The sequence below is a fragment of the Rhinatrema bivittatum genome, chromosome 3 (assembly GCF_901001135.1).
Source record: "Rhinatrema bivittatum chromosome 3, aRhiBiv1.1, whole genome shotgun sequence".
NCBI lineage: Eukaryota > Metazoa > Chordata > Amphibia > Gymnophiona > Rhinatrematidae > Rhinatrema > Rhinatrema bivittatum.
This window is the reverse complement of record NC_042617.1, coordinates 284,844,022-284,870,708: the sequence shown is the minus strand read 5'-3', so window position 1 is coordinate 284,870,708 and position 26,687 is coordinate 284,844,022. Positions and strand designations below refer to the sequence as shown.

Below are 26,687 nucleotides of genomic sequence, written 5' to 3'. Positions count from 1 at the left end.
AACCCACCCCGACCCTATAAAACTAATCCCTTACCTTCCCCCACCCTCCTGAACCCCCCCAAAACTTTTTACGAGTACCTGGTGGTCCAGTGGGGGCGCGGGGACCGATCTCCCGCTCTCGGGCTATCGGTGCCATTTTGGCTGCCACTCAAAAATGGCGCCGATGGCCGGATAAAAAAAAAACCCCACCCAACCCTTTAAAAATGACCCCTTAGCTTCCCCCACCCTCCCAATCCCCCCAAAACATTTTAAAATTACCTGGTGGGCCAGTGGTGGTCCCGGGAGCGATCTCCCGTTCTCAGGCCGTCGGCTGCCACTCATAAAGATGGCGCCGATGGCGCTTTGCCCTTACCATGTGTCAGGGTATCCGTGCCATTGGCCGGCCCCTGTCACATGGTAGGAGCACTGGCTGGCCGGCGCCATCTTTAAAGGAATGAAAAGAAAAAGGGTAAACATGACTTTAAAGGAAATATCCCTTTCCAGCGACCCCTTCAGTCTCTCAGTAGTCTTTAAAGATGGCGCCGGCCATCCAGTGCTCCTACCATGTGACAGGGGCCGGCCAATGGCACGGATACCCTGTCACATGGTAAGGGCAAAGGGCCATTGGCGCCATCTTTATGAGTGGCAGCCGACGGCCCGAGAACGGGAGATCGCTCCCGGGACCACCACTGGACCACCAGGTAATTTTAAAATGTTTTGGGGGGATCGGGAGGGTGGGGGAAGCTAAGGGATCATTTTTAAAGGGTCGGGTGGGTTGTTTTTTTTTTTATCGGGCCATCGGCGCCATTTTTGAGTGGCAGCCAAAATGGCGCCGATGGCCCGAGAGCGGGAGATCGGTCCCCGCGTCCCCACTGGACCACCAGGTACTCGTAAAAGGTTTGGGGGGGAGGGGGGTTCGGGAGGGTGGGGTAAGGTAAGGGGTCAATTTTAAAGGGTCGAGCCTCACTAAAAAAAATTAACGATGTGAATCGGAACCGATTCCAATTCACATCTCCACCGATCAGATTTTTTTCTCCCTCCAGCCGAACCCGATCGTTAAGACGATCGGGCACACGATTCACATCCCTACTACACACCAGTCCTCAGTTATAGTGGCAGACTCTAATGATTGGTAATATATAACCTATTTCATATTTAAGTTCCTTCAGAACTCTGGGGCAAATACCATGTCCTGGTGATTTGCTACTATTTTGTATGCCACTTTCCTCTAGCATGTCCTCCAGATTCACATTGATTTGCATCAGTTCCTTCAAGTCAGCTGCACTATTGAATATAGCTGACCATCTTAAAGGTAGCCAGCAAACTTTATCCAGCTAACTTTAGGACATCTTTGGCCTGAGCAGACTTAAACCAAATAAGTTATCTGACTAACTCTGAATATCGGAGTTGCAGGATACCTTAGCCTGCTAATGTAAATCCTGAAACGAACCTAAGTTATCTGGCTACATTTTATCTGGCTAATAAGACAGCTGGCTAAAATATAGCTGGCTAATTTCCCAAATACTCATTTAGCTGGATTATCTTCTGAGACATCCTTCTAAATGCTTCTGAATATGGACCTCATAGCGTACTATACGATTTTAAAAAGGCAATGTTGGACTATGTTCATCAAAACTTTCATCCATCAGTTGTGCTTGAATGTTTAATCATAGCATTCCGGCACAGTTCTTGGATGGAAGTTTTGTTGAACATAATCCAACTTTGCCTTTTTATGATGGTCATGTACTACATTGCATAGAAATCCTTTGCGAAATATTACAGTAGATATAGTTTGTGTTTTGGATTTTATTTCTGCTTTTAAAGATGAATTTTAGAAGCCTGGCGCGCATTAATTGGGGGATGCACGAATAAATTGGGCATGTGCACTCCGATCGTATTTTATAAAGAGCCCAGATATGCACGTAAATCTCAAAGACCCTTTCATAAAGGGGCGGGGCATGGGTGTGGTTTAGGCAGGGCATAGGCATCAGGGCCTGGCCAAGAGATGTGCGTGTAAATACTTGCATGTGCCGAGGACCCCTGCTGCATGTTCTGCTAAGTTATAAAAGAAAAAGATCGAGCCATGCTGGAAGGGTTTAAAAAGTCGGGGGTAACTGAGGGGAGTACTGGCTCTCAAACCAGGTGGGGTCTGGAGGACTTAGCTATTAAGTGGATGAACTGGTAAACTGGTAATGGCGTCAGCACGTGCCCCTTTTAAAATCCCGACTTACGCGGTGGACATGGGATTTGCGCTCCCATGTGCATACCCACTTAAAATTTTACGCACAAGCGCGCGTGACCAGGCTATTTTATAACATGCGTGCAAGTTATAAAATGGCCGCATCCCTTGGTGCGGGCTGACCTACGTGCGCCGATTTGAAAAGCTACCGTCCCTGGGTTCTATTGATTATGGGCATCTCCCAAACCTTCTCTACCATGAAGACCAAAGCAATGAATCCCTTTCGTTTTTCTGTGATGGCCTTATTGTCCTCTTTTACTCCAGTCATCTGATGATTTAATTCAGGGGTCACCAAATCCAGTTTTTGAATCCAACAAACAGATTTGGTTTTCAGGATTTCCGCAATGAATATGCATGAGATGTATTTGGTTTTCAGGATTTCCGCAATGAATATGCATGATATGTAGATATATTCCATACATATTCATTGTGGAAATCCTGAAAACCAGACCCATTTTGTGGCCCTCAAGGACTGGATTAGGGGAACTTTGGAACTGACTCGCTTCGCTTGCAGGCTTCAGGCATTTGATGTACTTGGAAAATATTTTATTTTTCCCTCTTTGGCAGGTTTCTCCTTCCATTCTCTTTGAGGCTGCCTAATTCATGTTTTGCATCTAATTTGCAAGTGCTTCTGCTCTTTCCTGTTTTTCCCTCATCAGGACCTGCTTTCATTTTTTAAAGGACACCTGTTTGGCTCTAATAACTTCTTTCAAAGCACTATTTAGCCATGCAGGGCACTTTTGGACTTCTTTCTACCATTTTTTAACTTATGAAATACATTTTATCTCAGAATTCAAGATGGTGTGTGGTGTTTGTAAATAATTTCAATATCTCATGCAGACTTTTAGTCCTTGCAATTAAGCAGAGTTGCTTACCTGTAACAGGTGTTCTCCAAGGACAGCAGGATGGTAGTCCTCACACATGGGTGACATCATCAGATGGAGCCAGACATGGAACATTTTTGCCAAAGTTTCTAAAAACTTTGACACGCTGAGCATGCCCGGCCTGCCACTATCCACGCAGGGGTCCGTCTTCAGTATTAAAACATAGAGTTTGTGAAAAATAACAAACCAAAAGAAACCCAACTCCACGGGGTGGCAGGTTTCGTGAGGACTAACATCCCGCTGTCCTTGGAGAACTCCTGTTACAGGTAAGCAACTCTGCTTTCTCCAAGGACAAGCAGGATGGTAGTCCTCACACATGGATGAATATGTAGCTACAGGCTGCTCTCAACACATACAGCGTATTACAGGTGCAAATGTGCACAACAACTAGAGCTGCTGGAACAAGGAGAGCAAGCCTGCACCCTAAGAAAAGGCCCAGGTAGGAAGAGTTGGGTTTTCATGGCTGAAAATGTTTACAGAGAATAGAGTGGCCAAAGTGACTGTCATGTCATCCATCCTTGTCCAGACAATAATGAGAGGCAAAGGTGTGGAGGGAACTCCAGGTCGCTGCCCTACAGATCTCGTAAATGGGCACTGCAAGCAAGCGAGCTCCCGAAACTGACATGGCTCGGACTGAATGAGTCTTAATATGACCTTCAAGCTGCAAGCCTGCTTAAGCATAGCAGAAGGAAATACAATCTGCTAGCCAATGGAATAGGGTCTGCTTTGATGCTGCAACTCCCAACCTGTTTTTGTTGAATGAGAACATAATATAAGAAATTGCCATGCTGGGGCAGACCAAGGGTCCATCAAGCCCAGCATCCTGTTTCCAACAGAGGCCAAACCAGGCCACAAGAACTTGGCAATTACCCAAACACTAAGAAGATCCCATGCTACTGTTGCAATTAATAGCAGTGGCTATTCCCTAAGAAAACTTGATTAATAGCAGTTAATGGACTTCTTCTCCAAGAACTTATCCAAACCTTTTTTTAACCCAGCTACACTAACTGCACACCACATCCTCTGGCAACAAATTCCAGAGCTTAATCGTGCATTCAGTGAAAAAGAATTTTCTCAGATTAGTCTTAAATGTGCTACTTGCTAACTTCATGGAATGCCCCCTAGTCCTATTATTTGAAAGTGTACATAACCGATTCACATCTACTCGTTCAAGACCTCTCATGATCTCAAAGACGTCTATCATATCCCCCCTCAGCCGTCTCTTCTCCAAGCTGAACAGCCCTAACCTCTTCAGTCTTTCCTCATAGTGGAGCTGTTCCATCCCCTTTATCATTTTGGTTGCCCTTCTCTGTACCTTCTCCATCGCAACTATATCTTTTTTGAGATGCGGCGACCAGAACTGTACACAGTATTCAAGGTGTGGTCTCACCATGGAGCAATACAGAGGCATTATGACCTTTTCCGTTTTATTAACCCATTTCCTTCCTAATAATTCCTAACATTCTGTTTGCTTTTTTGATTGCTGCAGCACACTGAGCCAACACTTTTAAAGTATTATCCAGTCCACTATGATGCCTAGATCTTTTTCCTGGGTAGTAGCTCCTAATATGGAATCTAACATCATGTAACTACAGCAAGGGTTATTTTTCCCTATATGCAACACCTTGCACTTGTCAACATTAAATTTAATCTGCCATTTGGATGCCCAATCTTCCAGTCTTAAAGGTCCTCCTGTAATGTATCACAATCCGCTTGTGATTTAACTACTCTGAAAAATTTTTGTATCATCCACAAATTTGATAACCTCACTCGTTGTATTCCTTTCCAGATCATTTATATATATATATATATATATATATATATATATATATATATATATATATATATAATCTGACCCAATTCAAAAAATCTTTAAAAACTTATCTATTTCAAATTGCTTTTATATCCATAAATACCAAATAATTAATTTTAGTTTTCTTTTAAATTTGCTCAATAACTCAATTCCTAGAGGTATTTACAGTGCACCTCATCTTATGTTTATGAAATTTTATTTTATTTATGTAATAGTTAATAATTTTCTTTTGATAATATATTTTGCATTTTATAATTATTTTTGTAGTTTTTGATCTCGTTTGATTTTTTAATGAAATTAATTTTTAATTTTTGGAAATGCTTTAATTAAACCGTTTTGATTAAACACAGTTTGTAAAGGCGGTATACAAACATTTTTAAATAAATAAATATATATATATATATATTGAAAAGCACTGGTCCAAGTACAAATCCCTGAGGCACTCCACTGTTAACCCTTTTCCACTGAGAAAATTGACCATTTAATCCTACTCTCTGTTTCCTGTCTCTTAACCAGTTTGTAATCCATGAAAGGACATCACCTCCTATCCCATGACTTTTTAGTTTTCTTAGAAGCCTCTCATGAGGGACTTTGTCAAACGCCTTCAGAAAATCCAAATACACTACATCTACCGGTTCACCTTTCACCACATGTTTATTAACCCCTTCAAAAAAAATGAAGCAGATTAGTTAGGCATGACTTCCCTTGGGTAAATCCATGTTGACTGTGTCCCATTAAATCATGTCTTTCTATATGCTCTACGATTTTGATCTTGATAATAGTTTCCACTATTTTTCCTGGCACTGAAGTCAGGCTCACTGGTCAATAGTTACCCAGATCGCCCTGGAGCCCTTTTTAAATATTGGAGTTACACTGGCCACCCTCCAGTCTTCAGGTACAATGGATGATTTTAATGATAGGTTACAAATTTTAACTAATAGATCAGAAATTTAATTGTTGAGTTCCTTCAGTCCCCTAGGATGCATACGATCCGATCCAGGTGATTTGCTACTCTTTAGTTTGTCAATCTGGCCTACTACATCTTCCAGGTTCACAGTGATTTTGTTCAGTTCGTCTGACTCATCACCCTTGAAAACCATCTCCGGAACTGGTATCTCTTCCAGATAAAAGGCCAGGGCCCTTTTACAATCTAGAGTATGCAGGCTACGCTCACCCTGATGAGAGTGCGGTTTCGGAAAAAAGGTGGGGAAAGACAATGGATTGAGATGGAACTCCATGACCACCTTTCGAAGGAACTTTGGGTGCGTAAGCAGAACCACCTTATGACAAAATATCATATAAGGCGAGGTACAAGACCAAAGCCTGAAGCTCACTGACCCTGCCGAGACATGGGGGCAACAGGAGACTACCTGGGCCAGGGAAGGCAAGGGTCAGTGCTCAGTCCTGGGGCAAGAAGACCTTCGTTTAGACAGTGTCCAGCCTGGCCCTGATGAAGTCTAGTTGCAGTGAAGGCTGGAGATGGGATTTCGGTTAGTTGATTAGAAATCCCAGACCTTCCAGGGCACGTATGGTGGACTGTAGGGAGCAGTGCTCCTTGTCTGGAATCGCTTGATGAGCCAATCGAAGTAAGGAAAGACATGTACTTCCTGCATCTGGCAATAGGCTTCTATTAGCGCATGGCATTTTATGAAGACATGGGCCACCGACGCTAGGTCGAAAGGCAGCACGCGATACTGGTGGCGCTCTTCCTCTACTAGAAACCACAGATATCTCCAATCCATGGGAGTAATGGGGATATGGGCATATGTGTCTTTGAGATCGAGGAAGCAAAGCCAGTCCCTTGCCCTGAGGAGAGGGGAAAGAGTTCCCAACACCTTCTTGAATCTTTCCCTTACAAGAAAACTGTTTAAAGCCCTCAGGTCCAGTATGGGGCGAAGGCCACCAATTTTCTTGGGAATCAGGAAATACCTGGAGTAGACCCATCTCCCTGTTGACCAGGTGGGACCACTTCAATCACTCGCTCCATTAAGAAGGCAGAGAGCTCTTCTTGGAGTATTTGCTGGTTCCCTATGCTTCTCCACCGAAGACACGGAGGAGAATGAAGAGTTCATTGGAAATGCAATCTGTACACCTCCTTCATGATGGACAGAACCCAATGGTCAGAGGTAACTGAAATCCATCGCTCAGCGAAGAGCTGCAGACTGTCCCCCATGGGGGGGGGGGGGGGGTTGGTGCCTCGGGCCATGGTTTGCTGGCTCAAACACCCCAGCCACCAGTCAAAATCCCACGACGGGGTTCTGAGGAGGGGGCCAAGGTCCGATGGGTTGCACAGGGATGCTGTGCCCTCGGCCTAGCTGGCACCCACTGGGGTCTCGTTCTGGACACCAATGATTAATATTTGCATGGCCAGTAAAAAGGCCATCTTGAGTATTGCTCGGCAGGCTTCTTGCCCAAGGGCTGGGTGGCTGAAGTGCTGGTTGACAACTGTTGAAGAGTTTCATGATAGGTTTTCAGTTGCGCCAAAAATGGTTTTCTCCTGTACAGGGAAGATAGGAAAATTTGTTCTTACCTGCTAATTTTTGTTCCTGTAGTACCATGGATCAGTCTAGACTGCTGGGTTGTGCCTCTCTTTCAGCAGATGGAGACAGAGAAAAACTTGGAGGGGCACCCCTTCTTAATCTGGTGTGCCACATGCAGCTCCTCAGCATAAACAGTACCCAAGCATATGTATAACACCATTGAACAAACATGTCAAGTAAAGAACAAGGAAGAGCCAAGTAGCTATAACTATAAACAAGTGAGCTTTCTGTGTAGGATAAGGATAAACCTGTACCCTCCTTCCGATGAAAAAGATAACCAGAGAACCAAAGAATACTACAATGACAGTGCGAGTGGACTCTCAAGGAACTGAAAACTCACAATGGGCAGGCGTCTGGACTGATTAGTGGTATCACAGGAACGAAAATTAACAGATAAGAACCAATTTTCCTTTCCCTGTACATACCTGGATCAGTCCAGACTGCTGGGATGTACCCAAGCTGCCTATCTGGGGTGGGATCCTGAGAGTTCAGCTCGGATGAGGCTGCCGCCGAAATTGGCAATGTCCAAACCCTGGACATCACAATGGTAATGCCTGGAAAAGGTATGCAAAGACTTCCAGGTCGCTGCCCTGCAAATTGCTTGCGGTGACACCAACTGACTTTCTGCCCAGAAAGCTGCCTGTAATCAAGTGGAATGTGTTTTCAAACCCCCCGGGACTGGGTGACCGTGACAAATGTGTGCGGAAGCAATAGCCTCTTTCAACCAGCAGGCAATAGATGCTTTGGCCGCTTTTTGGCCCCTCTTAGGGCCACTCCATAAAACAAAAAGATGATCCGAGAGACGAAAACCAATAGTAACTTCAAGATAATGCAAAATGACTCTCCTGCCATCCAAGTGCCTCAATTCCCATACAAGAAGGTTCCGCCTCAGCATTGGGAAAAGCTGGTAATTCCACAGACTGATTCAAATGGAAAGCTGAAACCACCTTTGGAAGAAAGGAAGGGAACCGTCCAGAGGGAGACTCCAGAATCAGAAATCTGCAAAAAAGGTTCCCGGCCAGAAAGAGCGGAGCAAATCGCCACCAAAAACACTGTTTTCAGAGTTAGTTTTAAAGGCTTTCTTAAACGACTCAAACAGAGCATCACACAAGACATTAAGGACTAAGTTGAGACTCCAGGACGGACACACGGACGGACTGGAGGATTCAAGTGCTTCACTCTGCGAAGAAAATGAACCATGTTAGGATGTGCTGCCAGAGACATCCCCTGAACTTTGCCTCTGAGGCAGCCCAATGCCGCCACCTGCTCCTGGAGAGAATTAAACGAAAAGCCCTTACTGAGGTCTCTCTGCAGAAAAGCCAGAATTTGAGCCACCGAGGATTGACGAGGGAAGACTTCCTGCTCCCCACACCAGGATTCAAAGACCTTCCAAATCCTGACGTAAGTTAAGGACGTCTATCTCTTGCGAGCTCGAAGCAGGGTGGCAATGACATCTTCCTGGTATCCTTCCTTTCTCAGTTGCCTCCTTTCAAAAGCCAGGCCACTAGACAAAAGTGATCCTCCTGGTCAAAAAATATAGGGCCTTGCCGAGGAATGTTCTGAAGATAACTCAGGGGCAGGGGACCATCCACTGCTAGATTGACCAGGTCTGCAAACCAAGGCCTTCGGGGCCACTCCGGAGCCACCAAGATCACCTGACCAGGATGAACCTCTATTCTCCGAAGGACCTTGCCTATCAGAGGCTACGGAGGAAACACATATAGCAGAACTGTGCTCAACCCCTTCCGCTTCGTGTTCTCTTCAGCGACTGAAGAAACGTGGGGCCTTGGCATTCCTTTGAGTTGCCATCAGGTCCAGATGGGAAAGACCCCATCTGTGCGTTATGAGATCCATTGCTTCATCTCAGAGCTCCTACTCTCCGGGGTCCAATCTCTGATGGCTCAAAATCTGCCTGCATGTTGTCTGTTCCCGCTATGTGTGATGCGGCCAGCATGGGCAAATGCTACTCCACCCAGGTCATCAGCTGATCGGCTTCTAAGGCTACCGGGCGACTTTTGGTCCCACCTTGCCAGTTGATGTAGGCCACTGCTGTTGCATTGTCCAAGAGGACCCACACCGCCTGGTTCGTCAAGAGTGGGAGAAAACTCTGCAATGCCAATCTCACTGCTCTTGTCTCGAGCTGACTGATGGATCACGATGCTTCCTTCTGCGACCACTGGCCCTGGACCGAGTGAGACTGGCATACTGCTCCCTAACCGGTGAGACTGGCGTCTCTCGCCACTATCACCCACTGAGGCATGTAGAGATCCACTCCTCACCTCAAGTGTCCTGGCACCAACCGCCAGCTGAGGCTGGCCCTGTTGGAGTCCAGAAGCGGTAAGGGAACTTGGAACTCCTCCGACATTGGATCCCAGCGGGACAACAATGCTCACTGTCAGGGGCTCATATGAGCAAAGGCCAATGGAACAAACTCCAGAGTCGACGCCATGGAGCTCAGGATCTGCAGATAATCCCAGACCCTGGGTACCAACGCCGCCAGAAGGCGTTCAACTTGCGACTGGAGCTTGGCGGCTTTCTCATCCGGGAGGAAGACCTTGCCCACTCGGGTATCGAACCGGGCTCCCAGAAGGTCTAAGACCTGAGAAGGATGCAGGTGTCTCTTGGCCTGATTGACGACCCACCCGAGGGATTGCAGGCGATGCAAGTACATGTCCACTGACTGTTTGCAGAGAGCTTCTGACTTCGCCTGAATGAGCCAGTCGTCCAAGTACAGGTGAATTAGAACTCCTTCCCTGTGAAGGGCTGCCGCCGCCACCACCACCACCATCAATTTGGTGAAAGTATGTGGTGCTGTCGCCAGACTGAACGGGAGAGCACAAAATTGAAAACGCATTCCAAGGACCACGAACCGAAGAAACCTCTGATGATCTCATTGAATACTTATGTGCAGATACGCCTCTGTCAGATTGAGAGAAGCCAAGAACTCTCCCTTGCGCCCTGCCGCAATGACGGAGCGCAGGGTCTCTATCCGGAAATATGGTACCTTGAGAGCCCTGTCCACCTTCTTGAGATCCAAAATGGGATGGAAGGATCCTTCCTTCTTCGGTACCACGAAATAAATAGAGTAATGTCCTGTATCCCATTCATCTGTAGGGACGGTCACAATGGCCCCTAGAGATTCCAACCTGCGGATGGTCTACCGGACTATTCGTCTCTTTGCCAGCAAGCCACATGGAGAGATTAGAAAGAGGTCTCTGAGTAGCCGAGCAAATTCTAAAGCGTAGCCTTGAGTGATGATACTTAGTACCCACTGGTCTGACATTATCTTGAACCATTCCTTGAAGAAAAAGGACGGCTGTCCCCCAGTGATCGGCACGGAGGAATGGGCCGGCCATATCTCATTGAGAGGACTTAGTGGTGAGGGATCCTTGACCGGAACCATCGCGGCCTGCTCAACGTCCCCAAAAGGACTGAGACCAGGAATGAGACCTCCCTGAGGTTTGCCGCTGGCCCGCACCTGATGCTCTATTTTGACAAAAGCGCCGCTAACCCCGAAAATGAGACTGGGTTGGGGGAAAACCCTCTAGGACCCTTCGGCTTATCTTCCAGCAATTTGTGCACCTTATTATTACCCAAAGACTTGATTAGTTGTTCCAAATCCTCACCAAAGAGGAGCTTTCCTTTGAAAGGGAGTGCACTAAGCTGCGCCTTAGAGGAAACGTCAGCCGACCAATTGCGCAACCATAAAAGTCTCCTGGCAGAAATAGCAGACACCATAGTTCTAGAGGAGGTCCGTAGGAGGTCATAAGGCATCTGCCCCATAGTCTACCGCCACCTCTAAAAGCTCCGCCTGGGCCGACTCCTGAGGAGGAAGATCCCTGGTACTTAGGCATTGCTGCACCCATCTCAGGCCCACCTGGAGCATGAGGCTACTGCAAACAGCCGCTCGGATTCCCAGGGCCAAGACCTCAAAAATACACTTAAGGTGAACCGCGAGCTGTCTGTCATGGAGGTTTTTAAGGGCTGCCACCCTGGCCACCCGAATAGCGGCCCTCTTGGTGACCATGGACACCAAAGCATCTACCTTTGGGATTTTCAAGAGCTCCAGGATGTCTTCCGGCAATGGGTAGAGCTTATCCATAGCTCTACCCACGTGCAAGCCCGCTTCTGGAGTATCCCACTCCTGGACCATCAGCTGTTGGACTACCTCAGGAAAAAGAAAGGTCTTTGCCGGCCCATGCAATCCCGCCAGGACCAGATCCACCGTGTTCAGGCTGGGGTCATCCAGAGGAGCCGCGATACCCAGCTCCACCAGGACATGCAGTATGAGGGGATTAAGTTTGTCCTTCTGAAAAAGGTGAACCACCTTAGGATCATCCCCGTTCAACGGCGCCGCTTTCTCCGGCAACTCTCCCAGGGCCCGCAGGGTCATCGCCCAAGGCCTGCCCGAGCCCAGACTCCGCCGCAGCGAGATCCTTTGAGGGGCCACAAACTCTCCGGATCCAGAAAGATCCCTGCAGCTCCTGCCACTTGGGTAGCTTCCTGGGTGGCCACTCTGGAAGCCGAGGCCCACCCAGCCCTCCGGGCTAGGCTTGGCTAACCAAATAGACCTGCTGTATAAGCAGAACAAATTCTGCTGAAAAACCAGGCAGATCCCTTAAATCCCCCACCAGGGGAACAGGATGATCCTCAGGAAAATCAAAAAAGGAGTCCTGGGGATCCCCAGGACTACCTCCTGCCAGCAATAGTGCAGGGGGAAGATCCCCTCCCCAACCCGGTCTCCATGGCAACCGAGAAAGAATGCAAAATGGCTTCGCTCTCCCTCCCAGCGGCCCTTTTACCTGCACGCTGGACCTGCTGCCGCGCTAGATGCTCCCTCCCTGCCGTAGAGGCACTGCGCACAGAGGCCCGTACGGGAGAGCCGCGCAGCCGGCTCCCTGCAGGCCTCACAGCTGACACATGGCATGGCCGCCGGAACAAGAGCGCGTACGGACAGTGCCGCCGACCCTCAGGCCAAACAGCAGTAAGACCCGGGAGCAACCACAGTCGAATGGACCATGAATTCGGCTCAACCCCCAAAGGCATGCCGCCCCAGGATCTGCTGCTGCTACTCAGCCCTGCTGTTGGAACACTGAATTCACTTGTTGCTTTTTTTTTTTTTAGTAAGAGCTCCGGCATGGAAGGCAAGGTAGCACCAGGTCCCGCAGGGAGAGGGGAGGGAACCGGACAACTGGCTATCACCCTCGGTGCTAGTATAAAGGCGCTAACTGGGTCACCAACCCAAGCTGCCTGAAGCCTACAACCAGGGAGGATGGTCCCCCTAGGACCTGCCAACTCCCTGGGAGGACTGCTGAAGCTTCCTGTCCTATCTTGACAACCTTTTCTGAGAAATTTTTTTTTGTATTAGTGAATCCACGAAAAAAAGTTTCAGAACCACAGGTTTTGCACCACCTCCATCTGCTAGAGACAAAGAAATACTGAGGAGCTGCAAGTAGCAAACCAGTTTAAGAGGGGGTGCCCTCAAAGTTTTTCCTCTGTCTCTATCTGCTGGAAGGGAGGCAAAACCCAGCAGTCTGGACTGATCCGGGTACGTACAGGGAACTGCCAGATGGTCCTACACTTCAAGTTGGAGGTCAGAAGCATGCAACCCAGGCATGCAATAAGCACCAATGCCCACTGCTGCTACCCTCATAGCACATGTCATATGCCGAGCGGAACTCGTTTTTATCACAGTCAAGGCCTTGCTGGACTGTCCTCTGAAACGCCTCCTGAAATTGCGTGGGAGGCGTTCCCATAATTCTTGGGCTTGTTTCCAGAGGTTTCTGGAGTACTGGCCCATATAAAGCTGATAGCAGGCAATCCTGGCTGCTAGCATTGAGCCCTGAAATACCCGACGTACAAGAGCGTCCAGAGTACTATGCTCACGGCCCAGTGGGGCCAAAGCATGAGGCCGGAGCCTCTTCTCCTTTTTTAGGGCAGATTCTATCACCACCAATTGATGGGGAATTTTTTGGCTTTCAAAACCAGTGGTAGGTTGGACCAGATAGACCACAACCTTCTTGCGATTCACTGAAGGGATGGAGATAGGATGCACCTAGAGCCATACGACCAGCTCCTTAAAAATATCATGTACTGGTACCTCAACCACCTCCTTAGGAGCATCAATAAAATGCAGGATTTCTAACATTGTATGACGAGAATCCTGTTCTGTTAATAGTTGGAAAGGCACAGACTCTGCCATGGCCTTAACAAATCCAGTAAAAGATAGATCCTCAGGAGTGATTTCTTTCTCTCCTCCGGCGGGAAGAGTTCGGAAGGTAAATCCTCAGATTCCTCCATGGAGGAAAAAGATCTCACCTTCCCAAGGAACATTTGGGGCTTCCCCTTCACTCTGAAAGTCCAGAAACGAAGGAGGTGGGGCCCCCATCAGAGCCCAAAGCCTCGAGCCAGAAGGCCTTGGAGGCATCAGCAGAATCAAAGATGGCACTGGGGGCACCGATGGAATCCTGGGTCTCAGCAGCACCGATGAATCCCCATGCATCGGTAACACCGGGGGCATCAAGGGCACTGAAAGCACCGGTCACGATGGCCCTGGGAGTGCTAGAGGCTGCTGGAGGCTCGTGACTTAGGCGCCGTCAACCCCAATGGACCCTCCTTGCCTGAGGAGTCACTCACCGGAACAGGAACCGGTGGAGGCAGCAATGCTCCCTTCGACCACGAAGGCATTCAGGGCATCAATGCTGGCTGTTGGTAAGACACCAAGCACAGCAGGTCCAGCTGCGCCAACAGAGGCACAAGCACCAAGGGAGTCTGCTCTTGCGGTGGTGGCGGTCCCAGTGGCTTGATGCTCTGCAGGGCCTGGCTGACCGCCAACCACACTGCCTCTGCAACTGCTACAATTTGTTTCCTGCAAAACTTTCATTCTTCTTGACTATGTGCCAACCTATCATCAGTTCAATCTGGTCTGTCATTTCAATATGTTTATCATCCCTCCTCTGCCCCCAACATCAGTCTTAACAGAAGAACAACAAAACAGTGAGAACAAATACTCTTATATTCTTTATTAGTTCTAGGAAATCCAGAAAAATGTATGGACTAAAAAAAAAAAAAATGATGTAAGAGAAATTCAAGAGAGTTCTGCCACTAAAGTCTATGAAAGTGGATAGCATAGAATAAGTAAAATTATTCACATAATGCAACGCCATAGACTCAAATGGTATCACGCTCTAATATCTTTCCCCCAAGTCATTCATTCATCTCTATACATGTCAATGGCATTACCTTCTTACAGAATTTCTTCCAGATCAGTTTTGGGCTTTCTTGGGCCCTGCCCCCAGCTCAATAGGATCCGAGGCTGAAATCGGACATCATGAGCCTTCATTCACAAATACCCGGGGGGGGGGGGGGGGGGCTCCTATTTTAAATTGCTCTCAACTTACCTTATTCCAGTCATTACAGCAACAGTGCTCAGCTGTCCCCAACGCAGCAGGTCTATCTCTGGAACCCTCCACTTGTGGTCTCTAGATTCAGCCACTCTATGTCACTTATGCACAATGACAACAACTCCCTTCCCCATCAGAGGCTGTGATGCTGCCTCTGCAACATCCTCAGCCACCCTGGGAGACAAAAGACCCAATACAGAAATAAACTTCAGGTCCTACCTCTGAGCCCTTGGGCCGGCCCTTCAAAATTAGTTTTTATACTGAATTGTATCTTCAGTATCCCATGTCAAACAAAATAATACTACAAAGTGTACCTGTATTTACTGCACAGCATGAAAGATTTTACATGTCAGTGTCCCTGCTCATTCATCTTAATTTTATTTCTCTCATGTACATTGCATTTTCCAATAAATATTCCAGTAAATTCTGCAAATGGCATCCTTCGTAAATATTTTTCCCAGTGTGTTTTCTCACTTCTGCACTGTGTTAGGGTGCCTTCTGCTATTTCCAATATTGAAAATGCCTTTAAGAGGGTGATGCCATTGAGGTCTACGGAACTGAATGATGGGAGGGAAACATTTTCTGTTACAAAACATTTTGCACTGGTCAGACAGAGCAAAAATGTTAATCACATTATTTATATCAATACCTCATCTTTCCTCAATGTAAACTTAACTCTCTGAAGGCTGGTTAAGTTAAGCAAAATGTATGCTAAACATAAAAGTAGTGAAGATTAATTAGACTGTTTTTATTGTTTAACTAATTTATCCAATATGTGCAGAATTAATCTCTAAAATATGAGCCCACTGATGAGATAAAACATCAGATGCATGAACTGGCCTAGGTAGGTTCAATTTTCAAAGACTAGATAACTTTTTTTGAATAGCGACCCAGATGGGCCCAATCTCGGATCACGAAGCAAAAAGCAGCATGAGTGCCTTTGATTTACTCTCCTTGGCCATGTCATTTTCTGTATGCTTATCTCTGATCCAGAGGCGACAGGATTGCACCGGACAGGATTTCCAGACAAATCATCTCCTCTTGCCACACATTCGCAAGGTGACCAAACTCTTACGTAAGTGGGAATGCAGTCTGCAATTCAGCTTCATGCATACAGACAGGCCTGGATTTAAGCACCAAATTTTGAGGGCACCAAACATCTGGGCTGAAAAGGAGTCTTCTCCCTCTTGCTTTAGGGCCATAGACCTGGTACCACTTCCATAAGGCACTACCCATAGCAACCTGGCCAACAACCGTTCTCCCACTTTCCAAACGCCCGGAGTGAACCCCCTGTTCTCTGAGGGAGAATTCCTGCTCTTATCCTCTAGTCCTGCCTCTGGGTGCCAAAATCTTAAAATGTGGCCCTGCATATGGCATATAAAATCTGCCTTTTGCACACTCATCCGAAGTAATAGGGTCAATTTTCAAAAAATGGCTGAATGCCTAACTCTAGCCGGCCAAGATTCTGTCTGGTCAAGTTAAACCAATAGCCAACTGAAACCCCTTCCTCCCGACAGCTAATAAATAAAAATAAATTGCCCCCAAGCCTCATGTCCCCTCCTTCCAGCCACAATTTAAATTAAATGCTTGTGAGCCTTGGCTCTCCTCCTCTTCCCCTCCCCGGATGTCAAAAATATCCCATCCCACTGATTCTGACCCCACCTCATCCCACCTTCTGAAATTCCCAAGATGAGCCAGCAAGAGAACTCAAGTTTTACCTCTTACAAGCCTGGCTTCCAGCATTGCTCTGACAATGATGCTAAACAGCATCATCGTCAGAGTAATGCTGAACAGAGGCCTCTTGCTAGCTCAGCCTGGGAAAGCTTTTGGAGGTTCTGGGGCAATATCTTTGAGATTGGGGGAAATTGGACTCGCAGGTTTTTTTCAAATGTGGCTGTTGGAAGGGAGAGAGAGAGAAAAGGGATTGGGCTTGGGTAGGGCTGTTGGCTGGACTCAGGCCCACTATAGCAATACTTAGACTTGAAAATCAAGAGCTGGCCACCTAATCCTCCTCTCCCCTCCCTCACTAAACTCGCTTTCTGGAGTGCCCAAAATTCAGTCATTTAACCCAGGTAAATTTTCAAAGACTTTGATCTAGTCAGCTATGTTCTTACTCAGCCAGCCACATCCGATGTCCCTCCTTCCTGTGTCCCAGTGGCCAATGCCGGTCTTCAGCTCTTTCACTTTAATGAACCAACTCTAAGTCAGGGGGGTATTCAGCCTCAGGACTACAAACAAGTCTGGTTTGCAGGAGAGTGAAAAGATGCAAATTAACCTAGTACTTGAACCACATATGTGCAGCTCTACCCGTTTATCCACTGCGGGTAGGTACCCTGAAAACCGCAGTCTTCGGCCCGTGAGGACAAGAACTCCGTGCCCCTGCCCAGACGCACAGTTTGCCACCTCAGGGTCTTCACTGTGCCTCGTTCACACAGCATATCTGCAAAAAGACAGTACAGAGCGACAGCGGAAGCTCCAGCAGAGGGGCAGGCAACTCCGGTCCGTGAGTACCGCAAGCCAGTCAGGTTAGTATATCCTGAATAAATATGCATAAGATGCATTTGCAAGCAATGGAGGGCAGTACATCTCATGAATATTCAGTCTGGCTATCCTGAAATCCCGACAGGCTTGCAGCTCAGGAGAAACTGAATTGGCTATCCTGAGCTAGTGCCTGGGAATACATGTAATGCGCCTAGAAGCTCTCCCACCCTAGGAAAAATACTATATTCGCAAAAGTTCCTGTAAGAGACTCAGCCCGACTCTATAGGCTTTCTAAGAGCAAATGTAAAAATCCAAACCTTCCTATTTTGAGCATAGAAGCTCTTTTGGCACCAAAGCTGCTCTGTCCTAATCTTATTTAGCACAAGCTAGCTCAGGATTTAGTAGAGATGCTGAAATCAATTGCACAGATGACCGCTTCACCTCTCACTCTTAAAACTATCAAAGCGCACTGCAACTCTACAATGCTACTTTGAGGGACATTTTGGGCCCTATAGGGTGACAACGAGGGACATATCCTAAAGCTCCACCGGAATAGGATTTTTTTTTTTTTTTTTTTTAATTATTTGTAAGACAAAGTTGGGAAGAAAAGCCATTTTCCAAAACCAAGAAGGACTCTCGCCCTCCCAATGCTGGACATCTGGCACCCCCATGTGGTCCTGAGTTTCCTGGTCCATTATAAGCAGCAAAGTAATTCTCACAACGGCCCTCGGAATAAAGTTTGGCAAACGGCAAATCCCCCAGCACCAAATCTTCCAGGCAATTTCCAGTGAAATGCAAAGCCTACAGCTGGCCCCGCCAAATCCTCCCCAATTCCACTGGTACAATATTTTCATCAGCAAACCCAACAGTGTCACTGCCCCCCCCCCCCCCTCCCCTCCCAAAATCCATGTTTGTTTGTTTGTTTGTTTTTCAGGAAGACTTTTGTCCAAAGTGGAAACAAAAGATACATTTCTTCGGAGGGAAACCATTTCCCAGTGACACGTTCTCATTCCAAGACGTCACCCCCTAGAAGCAAAGAGTTGGCAGAAGCTTGGGGGAGACTGGACGATGCACTGGCAGCTTTAGGTTTCTTCTTGCTGCTAAGGTCACGTTTGAATTTCTGACATCACTGGCTCTTCTTCCTCATTCTCCGCCCCCTTATCTTTCTTCCATCCCCCCCCCCCCCCGCCCTCCTCGCCACGGCTTTAAAAAAAAAAAAAAGTTTGGAGTGTCCTTAGTGGTCCTGAAATCCCGGCATGGGGAAGGCCCGGGCGAAGCTCTCCACGCGCTTGCGCAGTTCCGCGAGCCTCCGCACCGTCTCCTGGTCTTCCAGCAGAAAGTTCTTGAAGTCCTGAACTTTAGCTGTGGAAGTAAAGCAAAGGGCTGAGCAAATGGGCAAGGACAGACAAAAAGGGAAAACAAAAACCACCCACGCACCTGGAAAAGGCTTTCTTTCTAAAAGCACAGAGGGGCAGACTAACCAAGCAGTCACTTGAAAGGCAAAATAACGGCTGCCTGCTCAGAAAAACTGGCCCTGTGGTTTACAGCGTAGCCTAGCCGGGCTGCACATCTCTATCGACATGGGAGGTCAATTTTTTTTTCAGCCTCTCCGCACGCGGTGCCAGCAAAACCAATTTTCAAAGGGAAACGCCTCGCTGACTTTCCCCTTGAAAATCTGCGGCGCACCAGTGCTACAGGGAAGTCTTTACCTCGGGTGCTCTGCAGGTGAAGAGTACAGTGGGAGTTTTTGCAATTAAATCCCTGTGCTTTTTTTCCCCCCCCGACTGCCCTAACCCCTTTTCCCCCACAGTGAGGGGCAATTTTCAAAAGAATTTTTCTCCCATGGGTAAAAGCCTAGTTACCCACAGAAATCCCTTTGAAAAATGCCCCCTGTATAATTTAACACGAGGTCATGAAGCCAAGGCAGGGACCTGAGCCGGTCACAGAAGGCGAGGCTTCTAACCTCAGGACCTAATCATGCAACGCACGAATAGCAAGGACCTACCCACTGGACAAAGCTCTGGCAGGGACCGGGCAGCTGGAGCGCTACCTCTGTGGGTCCTGGAAGGCCATAGTGCAGGATAGGTACTGACCTAATAACGGCTGCTCATTAGGGAACAGAGCATATTTTTAAGACGCCTGCTGTGTAGTGGCTTGAGCTGTTCCGATTTTTTTCTATGAGCAAAGACAAATAAGTTCACAGCCCTAAGCCACTGTTTCCCAAACTCAATCCTCAGGACCCGCGGCCATGTCTAGGTTTCAGGGCAAACAAAACATGCAAGTTAATGCTCTCCTGAAATAAACAATTTAACTGACCAGTCATTTTTTTTTTTAAACTCTAAATTCCTCAGTCTGCACCCCTGGGGACAGCCATGCCAACAGCTGTGTCACACACACCACTTCAGGCCGACTGGTTTATTACTAGCTATGTCACAAATGATATCACAAACACACATCTTATATGAACCAATGACACTGCTCCAAATATGGCTGCCTCCAGAGGTGAATGAAAGAAGTTTAAAAAACACAAAAAACACATTAAAAAATGACAGTTCAGAAAACTTTCTAATGGCTAAAGGGTGAGCACTACAAATTGCTACGTGTATTCCTAAAGTACTGTCGGGTATATAGAGGTGCATTTTTCTCTTAAGCAGAAGTACCGGTTTTCATCTTCACTTCCAGGCCAATCTGAATGCCCTCGTCAATGAAGTCCACCACCTTTTCAAAGTCTGCCTCCTGAAAACCTCTGGACGTGAGAGCAGGAGCACCTGCAAACCAGGAAGACATGTTCAACCAACAGAGCAGGAATCTCACACCACTGATCTTCCAGAAGCAAAAGCACTTTTCTCTTAACACATCTCAAAAGTTACAAATACTTCTCCCTACTTATAAACTCATAAATGAAAATAGATAATGCTGACAGGCAATACTTTAAACAGAAGTCATCAGTTAACCCCCAGAATAATAGCAGTGCAAGCTTCCCTCACACACACTGCCCCACCACAGAACAGGTACAGCACAGGCAGCAGCAGTGCAAGCTTCCCTCACACACACACTGCCTCACCACAGAACAGGTACAGCACAGGCAGCAGCAGTCCAAGCTTCCCTCACACTCACACACTGCCCCACCACAGCATTGGCAGCAGCAGTGCAAGCTTCCCTCACACACATACTGCCTCACCACAGAACAGGTACAGCACAGGCAGCAGCAGTGCAAGCTTCCCTCACACTAACACTGCCCCACCACAGCACAGGCAGCAGCAGGGCAAGCTTCCCTCACCCACATACTGCTCCACCACAGAACAGGTACAGCACAGGCAGCAGCAGTGCAAGCTTCACTCACATACACACTGCCTCACCACAGAACAGGTACAGCACAGGCAGCAGCAGTGCAAGCTTCCCTCACACACACTGCCCCACCACAGAACAGGTACAGCACAGGCAGCAGCAGTGCAAGCTTCCCTCACACACACACTGCCTCACCACAGAACAGGTACAGCACAGGCAGCAGCAGTCCAAGCTTCCCTCACACTCACACACTGCCCCTACCACAGCATAGGCAGCAGCAGTGCAAGCTTCCCTCACACACATACTGCCTCACCACAGAACAGGTACAGCACAGGCAGCAGCAGTGCAAGCTTCCCTCACACTAACACTGCCCCACCACAGCACAGGCAGCAGCAGGGCAAGCTTCCCTCACCCACATACTGCCTCACCACAGAACAGGTACAGCACAGGCAGCAGCAGTGCAAGCTTCCCTCACACTAACACTGCCCCACCACAGCACAGGCAGCAGCAGGGCAAGCTTCCCTCACCCACATACTGCTCCACCACAGAACAGGTACAGCACAGGCAGCAGCAGTGCAAGCTTCACTCACATACACACTGCCTCACCACAGAACAGGTACAGCACAGGCAGCAGCAGCAGTGCAAGCTTCCCTCACACTAACACTGCCTCACCACAGAACAGGTACAGCACAGGCAGCAGCAGTGCAAGCGTCACTCACCCACATACTGCTCCACCACAGAACAGGTACAGCACAGGCAGCAGCAGTGCAAGCTTCCCTCACACACACACACTGCCCCACCACAGAACAGGTACAGCACAGGCAACTGCAGTGCAAGCTTCTCTCTCTCACCCACACACACACACACACACACTGCTCTATCACAGGACAGGTACAGCACAGGAAGCAGCAGTGCAAGCTTCCCTCACACACACACACACACTGCTCTATCACAGGACAGGTACAGCACAGGAAGCAGCAGTGCAAGCTTCCCTCACACACACACACACACACACACACACACTGCTCTATCACAGGACAGGTACAGCACAGGAAGCAGCAGTGCAAGCCTCCCTCACACACACACTGCTCTATCAAAGGACAGGTACAGCACAGGCAGCAGCAATGCAAGCTTCCCTCACACACACACTGCCCCACAACAGAACAGGTACAGCAGGGGCAGCAGCAGTGCAAGCTTCCCTCACACACACACACTGCCTCACCACAGAACAGGCACAGGACAGGCAGCAGCAGTGCAAGCTTCCCTCACACATACACACTGCTCCACAAGAGCAATAATGCCTCCTTTTTTTCTGCTGACCATTCCTCTCTCTGTGCAGCCAAGCATCTTTCTGGCTTTTGCTGTCACCACCTTAAGCTCATTAGATACAATCACCCCCAGATCCCGCTCTTCCTTTGCGCTTAGCAGAATTTCACTTCCAATTCTATGCCTCTCCCTTGGATTTTTGCATCCTAAACGTGTAACTGCATTTTTCAGTATTAAATCTTAGCAGCCTGACCATTCCTCAAGCTGCGCTACATCCCTTCTCATGTTTTCTACACTTTCCCAGCTGTCTACCAGGTTGCAGATTTTGTATCAACAAAAAGACAAACCTATCCTGATAGTCCTTCCCCTCAGAGGGATCACCTCTATTGCTCTACGCTCATTAAATTGCTGGACTCTGCTACAACTACCCTTAAGTTGCCAATTAGTGCCACCTATGAGGATGGTGGAAGTCACTAATAGCCTGACCAAAACCAAAGCTTACCAAAAAAGGCAAGGAAAAGCTACAAGCCAGTAACTTTTCTTCCTTGTTTTCTGGAATACACTCTTGCACTAATTGCAAGGCCTCCTTCCTGCCCTGTTTACCTCAATCCTATTAAAATTTCACAGGTCTGGTGGCTCCTGCAAATGTTAGAACTCTCCTTCCTGCTGCCTGGGTTTTAGCACTTCCCAGGCAGCCAAATCACTGCTGGTGTCACAAGCCCAGCTGGCTCAAGAAGGAAAGAAAAAAAAAAATTCACTCCGCTCCTTCCTCCCGCCTTCTGTTTGCTTTCCAAGCTAAGCAAGGGCTTGTAGTTGGAGCTCAAGTGTGTACAGACAGCAGGTCTCCAGAGACGGGGGTGAGGGCAGTGCAGAGGTTTGGGGGGAGATGGAGAGTGTATGCCACACAGAAGGTGACCTGTGCTTGGGGGGAGGGGGGGTGAGGGCAGTGCAGAGGTTTGGGGGGAGATGGAGAGTGTATGCCACACAGAAGGTGACCTGTGCTGGGGGGTCACATGGTATGCAGACTCCTGACCTGCAATGGGCGCTCATCACCTATTTCATCAGGGCCAACTGCACAGTCCAAGCCAGACAGGGGGTAACTGGCACTTACTAAGAATGCCATCAAATCCCACTGGAGCTAGGCTCACTGCTAATACTTCTTCCTCCTCCTCCCAGCTGTGATTCTGTGAAGGAACGCATGCTGTGCTGAGGAGCAGGCAGACAGATACCTAGTCTCAGCCCCCCCCGGAACGAGGGCGCTCTTGTCTCCAGGGCAGGTGTTCTTGTTGGCAGTGATGGACACCAACTCCAGCACCCGATCGGCCCGAGCTCCGTCTATCCCCTTTGGCCTCAAGTCCACCAGTACCAGGTGGTTGTCTGTTCCTCCTGTTCTCCGGGCGAGAGAGGGACAGAAAGAGAGAAATGAGGCTCTCGCATCGTCAGGGGGACAAGTGCACCCTCCTCCAGATACACATGCTCTGTCTCACCCCTATCATGCACCCCCTGCAGTCTCGTCTTGTCGCCTCTCCTCCCCAGACACACCCTTGTCATACTGCCGTGCTCACACGCACTGTGCCAAGTCCAAGCGTCGTGCATGCCTGTACCTGAGACGAGGGTGTACCCCTTCCTCAGCAGCGCTTCTGCCATGGACTTTGCGTTCCGCAACACCTGCCGGGCGTACTCCTGGAAGCTGGGGGAATTAACCTGAAGCCAGAGCAGAGACACAACGTTGGCGCTGGCAGCAAGGCAAATCCCTAACGATGGAAAGGAACCCCAAAAATCAGGGATTCCAGATAGATTTTTCCCATTCATCCTACACCTTCAGCCAGGAAAGTTAAAAACCCCTAACCCCCCCCCCCCCCCCATGTGCTGTAAAAACCAACAGGGAAGCCAAGGTCACGGGAACCAGCAGACTGATCTCATGCAGCGCTGCGCACGCTGAGGGTACTTTACGAAGGGAGGGTAATTTTAAAGAAACTGTGCACGGCGGCGCAAAGTCCGCGCCTTCCTTTCACGTACAGACTTACCCCAGAATTTCAAAGTGAGACTCCGGCACTAAAGTTTGCTTTGCGAATTTGCATCAAGTGGCCTAAATCGCACCCAAGCTTTCCCCTGTTCCACTGAAGGAGTAACTTGTGCGGATGAACCTGCGCACATAACTTCTTTAAATAAAAAAGTACTGCATGCAAATCCCAGCTCTGACACCCCCCCCCCCCCTGGAAAGTTTAACATCAATTTGCATAAAGAGTACACACAAAACTGGGTCACGCTCATGCGAACTGAGCCCTGGGCTGTTTTATAAACCGGGTCTTGTGCACCTAAATGGCTTTGAAAATGAGGCCCATAATACATATTACTTTACCACAATCAGTTTGGCCAACAGGCGTCCGAGGCTCTCACCTGCTTTAAGGCCACAGCCACAGCAGCGATGGCGTGGTTGTGGGGCCCACCCTGGATCGACGGGAAGACAGCAAAGTTGATTCTGTCTTCATAGTTATATAGAATCTCCTTCCCGGTCTTTTTGTCCACGGACTTGGTGCCTTTACGATAAAATATCAATCCAGCTCTAGGAAACAGGCCGAAAAGAAAGACAGGGTGAAGCAAGCAGACATTCCACATAAATCTCTTGCTCTGGTGCTCTACATTCCTCCGGCTCAGGTGAGAGACATCATCAGGCAAGGCAGCCGTTCACTGCCCGCCATCACAAGCAGCCTCTTCCACTAAGCAGGAAGAGTGAATCAGAAAGAAATTAATCGGCTAAACTAGCTCGCATAACACAAACAGGCCCACTCAATTCACCACCGAAAAGGTCTGCTTTCACTGCAAAAGGCAACCCGTCATGTCCAAGTACTCTTATATTATGACATGAACACGTACAAAACGAGAGCTCTGTGTTGCCCGTGAGCACTTGCATGTTCTGTGAGTTCCAGCCAGCATCTGCTCAGTTTACAGGGTAAAAAAAAAAAAAAAAAAAATTACTTTCCCCATCACACTTGATTTGTGCACAGATCCACACTGAACACAAAGCTAAGGCTGTGCTTTCCCAGCAGCCGCTGCTGGCCCCAGATGGAAGGAATATGTGGCCCACCGTCTCCATGGCACATCAGATGTAGAGAGAATGCAGACTACGTGTCACGGTCATTCTGCAGTAACCGAGTATAAAAGAATGTGATTTTTTTTTGGCCAGTAACTAAAGTGAGCAGGTCTGAGCTGGCTGGTCATAAAGCAGGCTTCATTTCAACAAAGAGGAGTAGACAAAAGATCAACCACAAAATTGAGAAATTACTACTTATCTGATAATTTAATTTTCTTTAGGACAGATGAATCCAGAACCAGTGGGTTATGCACCTCTACCAGCAGATGGAGACAAAGTAAACTGACATCACAGTATATATACTCCTGCAGTGACATCAGCCTGCCAGTATCCTCTTCAAAAGCAAATGTGGACAGACTAACAAAAAAACTTGATTAAAAACAGACAACCAATACTGTACTCAAACAACAAGAAACACTGAGCTGGGACAAATAATGTATTAACACTAGTCTAGGGACTGGATTAACACTTACCAGTAATTCCTGGAAACTCTTAGCCTTGCAGGAGGACCATAGCGCAATCATTTGGCAGCCAAGGGCAGGAAGCTGGATTCATCAGTCTATTCTAAAGAAAAGGAAATTAGCCGGTAAGTAGTAATTTCTCATTTCTTAGCACCCAAATAGATGAATCTAGAACCAGTGGGATGTACCCAAGCTACTCCCGAACAGGGTGGAGGCTGCCCATGGTCCAAAGGCTGCATCCTCCTGGGCCTGCACATCCAGACAATAATACCTGGAAAAGGTGTGTAAGGAGGACCACGTCGCAGCTCAACAAATGTCAATGTGAGACAACAATCTAACCTCTGCCCATGACACTGCCTGAGCCCTAGTAAAATGAGCCCTAACCTGAGTGGACAATGGCTTTTCAGCCGCCACATACACGGCCATGTCCACCTCCTTAATCCAGCGAGCTACTGTAGCCCGCGAAACTGGATCACCCCGTTTTCCTCCACCATGAACGACAAACATGTGATCCATCTTTTGGAAATGTTTAGAAACTTCCAGATATCTCATGACATGTCTCTTGACATCCAAGGGTATTCCTCCACATCTCTTTCATTATTTAAGGATGGTAAGGAAATGGACTGATTAAAGTGAAAATCTGAGACCACTTTAGGCAAGAAGGAAGGAACAGGACAAAGCTATATCGCCCCTGGAGTCACCCAAAGGAACAGCTCCCGGCAAGACAAGGCCTGTAGCACGAAAATTCGACATGCAGAACAAATCGCCACCAGAAACATTGTTTTCAAGGTCAGTAACCGCAAGGAAAGGCTACGCAGAGGTCGAAATGCAGGACCCGCCAATCAATCCAACACCAGGTTAAGATTCCAAAGGAATTGGTAACTGCAAGGGAGGACAAAGATGTTTCACTCCCCTCAAGAAATGGGCCACATCAGGATGAGAAGATAATGATGCACCATTCACCTGGCCCCTGAAGAGCAGTTACCTCTACCTTCAAGGAATTAAGGGCCAACCCTTTATTTAACCCATCCTGTAAAAAATCCAAAATGGATCTTAACTGAATGAGGAAGAGCACCTCGATCTTCACATCAAGCCTCACTCGCCAAACCCGCACATAGGCTAAGGAAGTGTACAATTTCTGTGCTCGGAGCAAAGTGGCAATCACCGCAGAATATCCACGCTTCAACAAGCGAGCCCCTCAAGGGCCATACCGTAAGACAAAACTGAGTTGGATTTTCA

At 48.0% G+C, this 26,687-nt stretch overlaps 1 protein-coding gene across 1 annotated transcript in view; it reads right to left on the bottom strand.

Annotated features, from left to right (window-relative positions):
* Nucleotides 1–17,849: 17,849 nt before the first annotated feature.
* The window catches only part of SHMT2 (serine hydroxymethyltransferase 2), a 39,967-nt gene continuing 31,129 nt past the window's right edge, over nt 17,850–26,687 (bottom strand). Inside the window, 6 exon segments of the mRNA XM_029594884.1 lie at nt 17,850–18,701; nt 20,000–20,107; nt 23,123–23,138; nt 23,140–23,279; nt 23,498–23,597; nt 24,294–24,459. Coding sequence (XP_029450744.1) covers nt 18,574–18,701; nt 20,000–20,107; nt 23,123–23,138; nt 23,140–23,279; nt 23,498–23,597; nt 24,294–24,459 — 658 coding nt within the window. The 3' untranslated portion in view covers nt 17,850–18,573.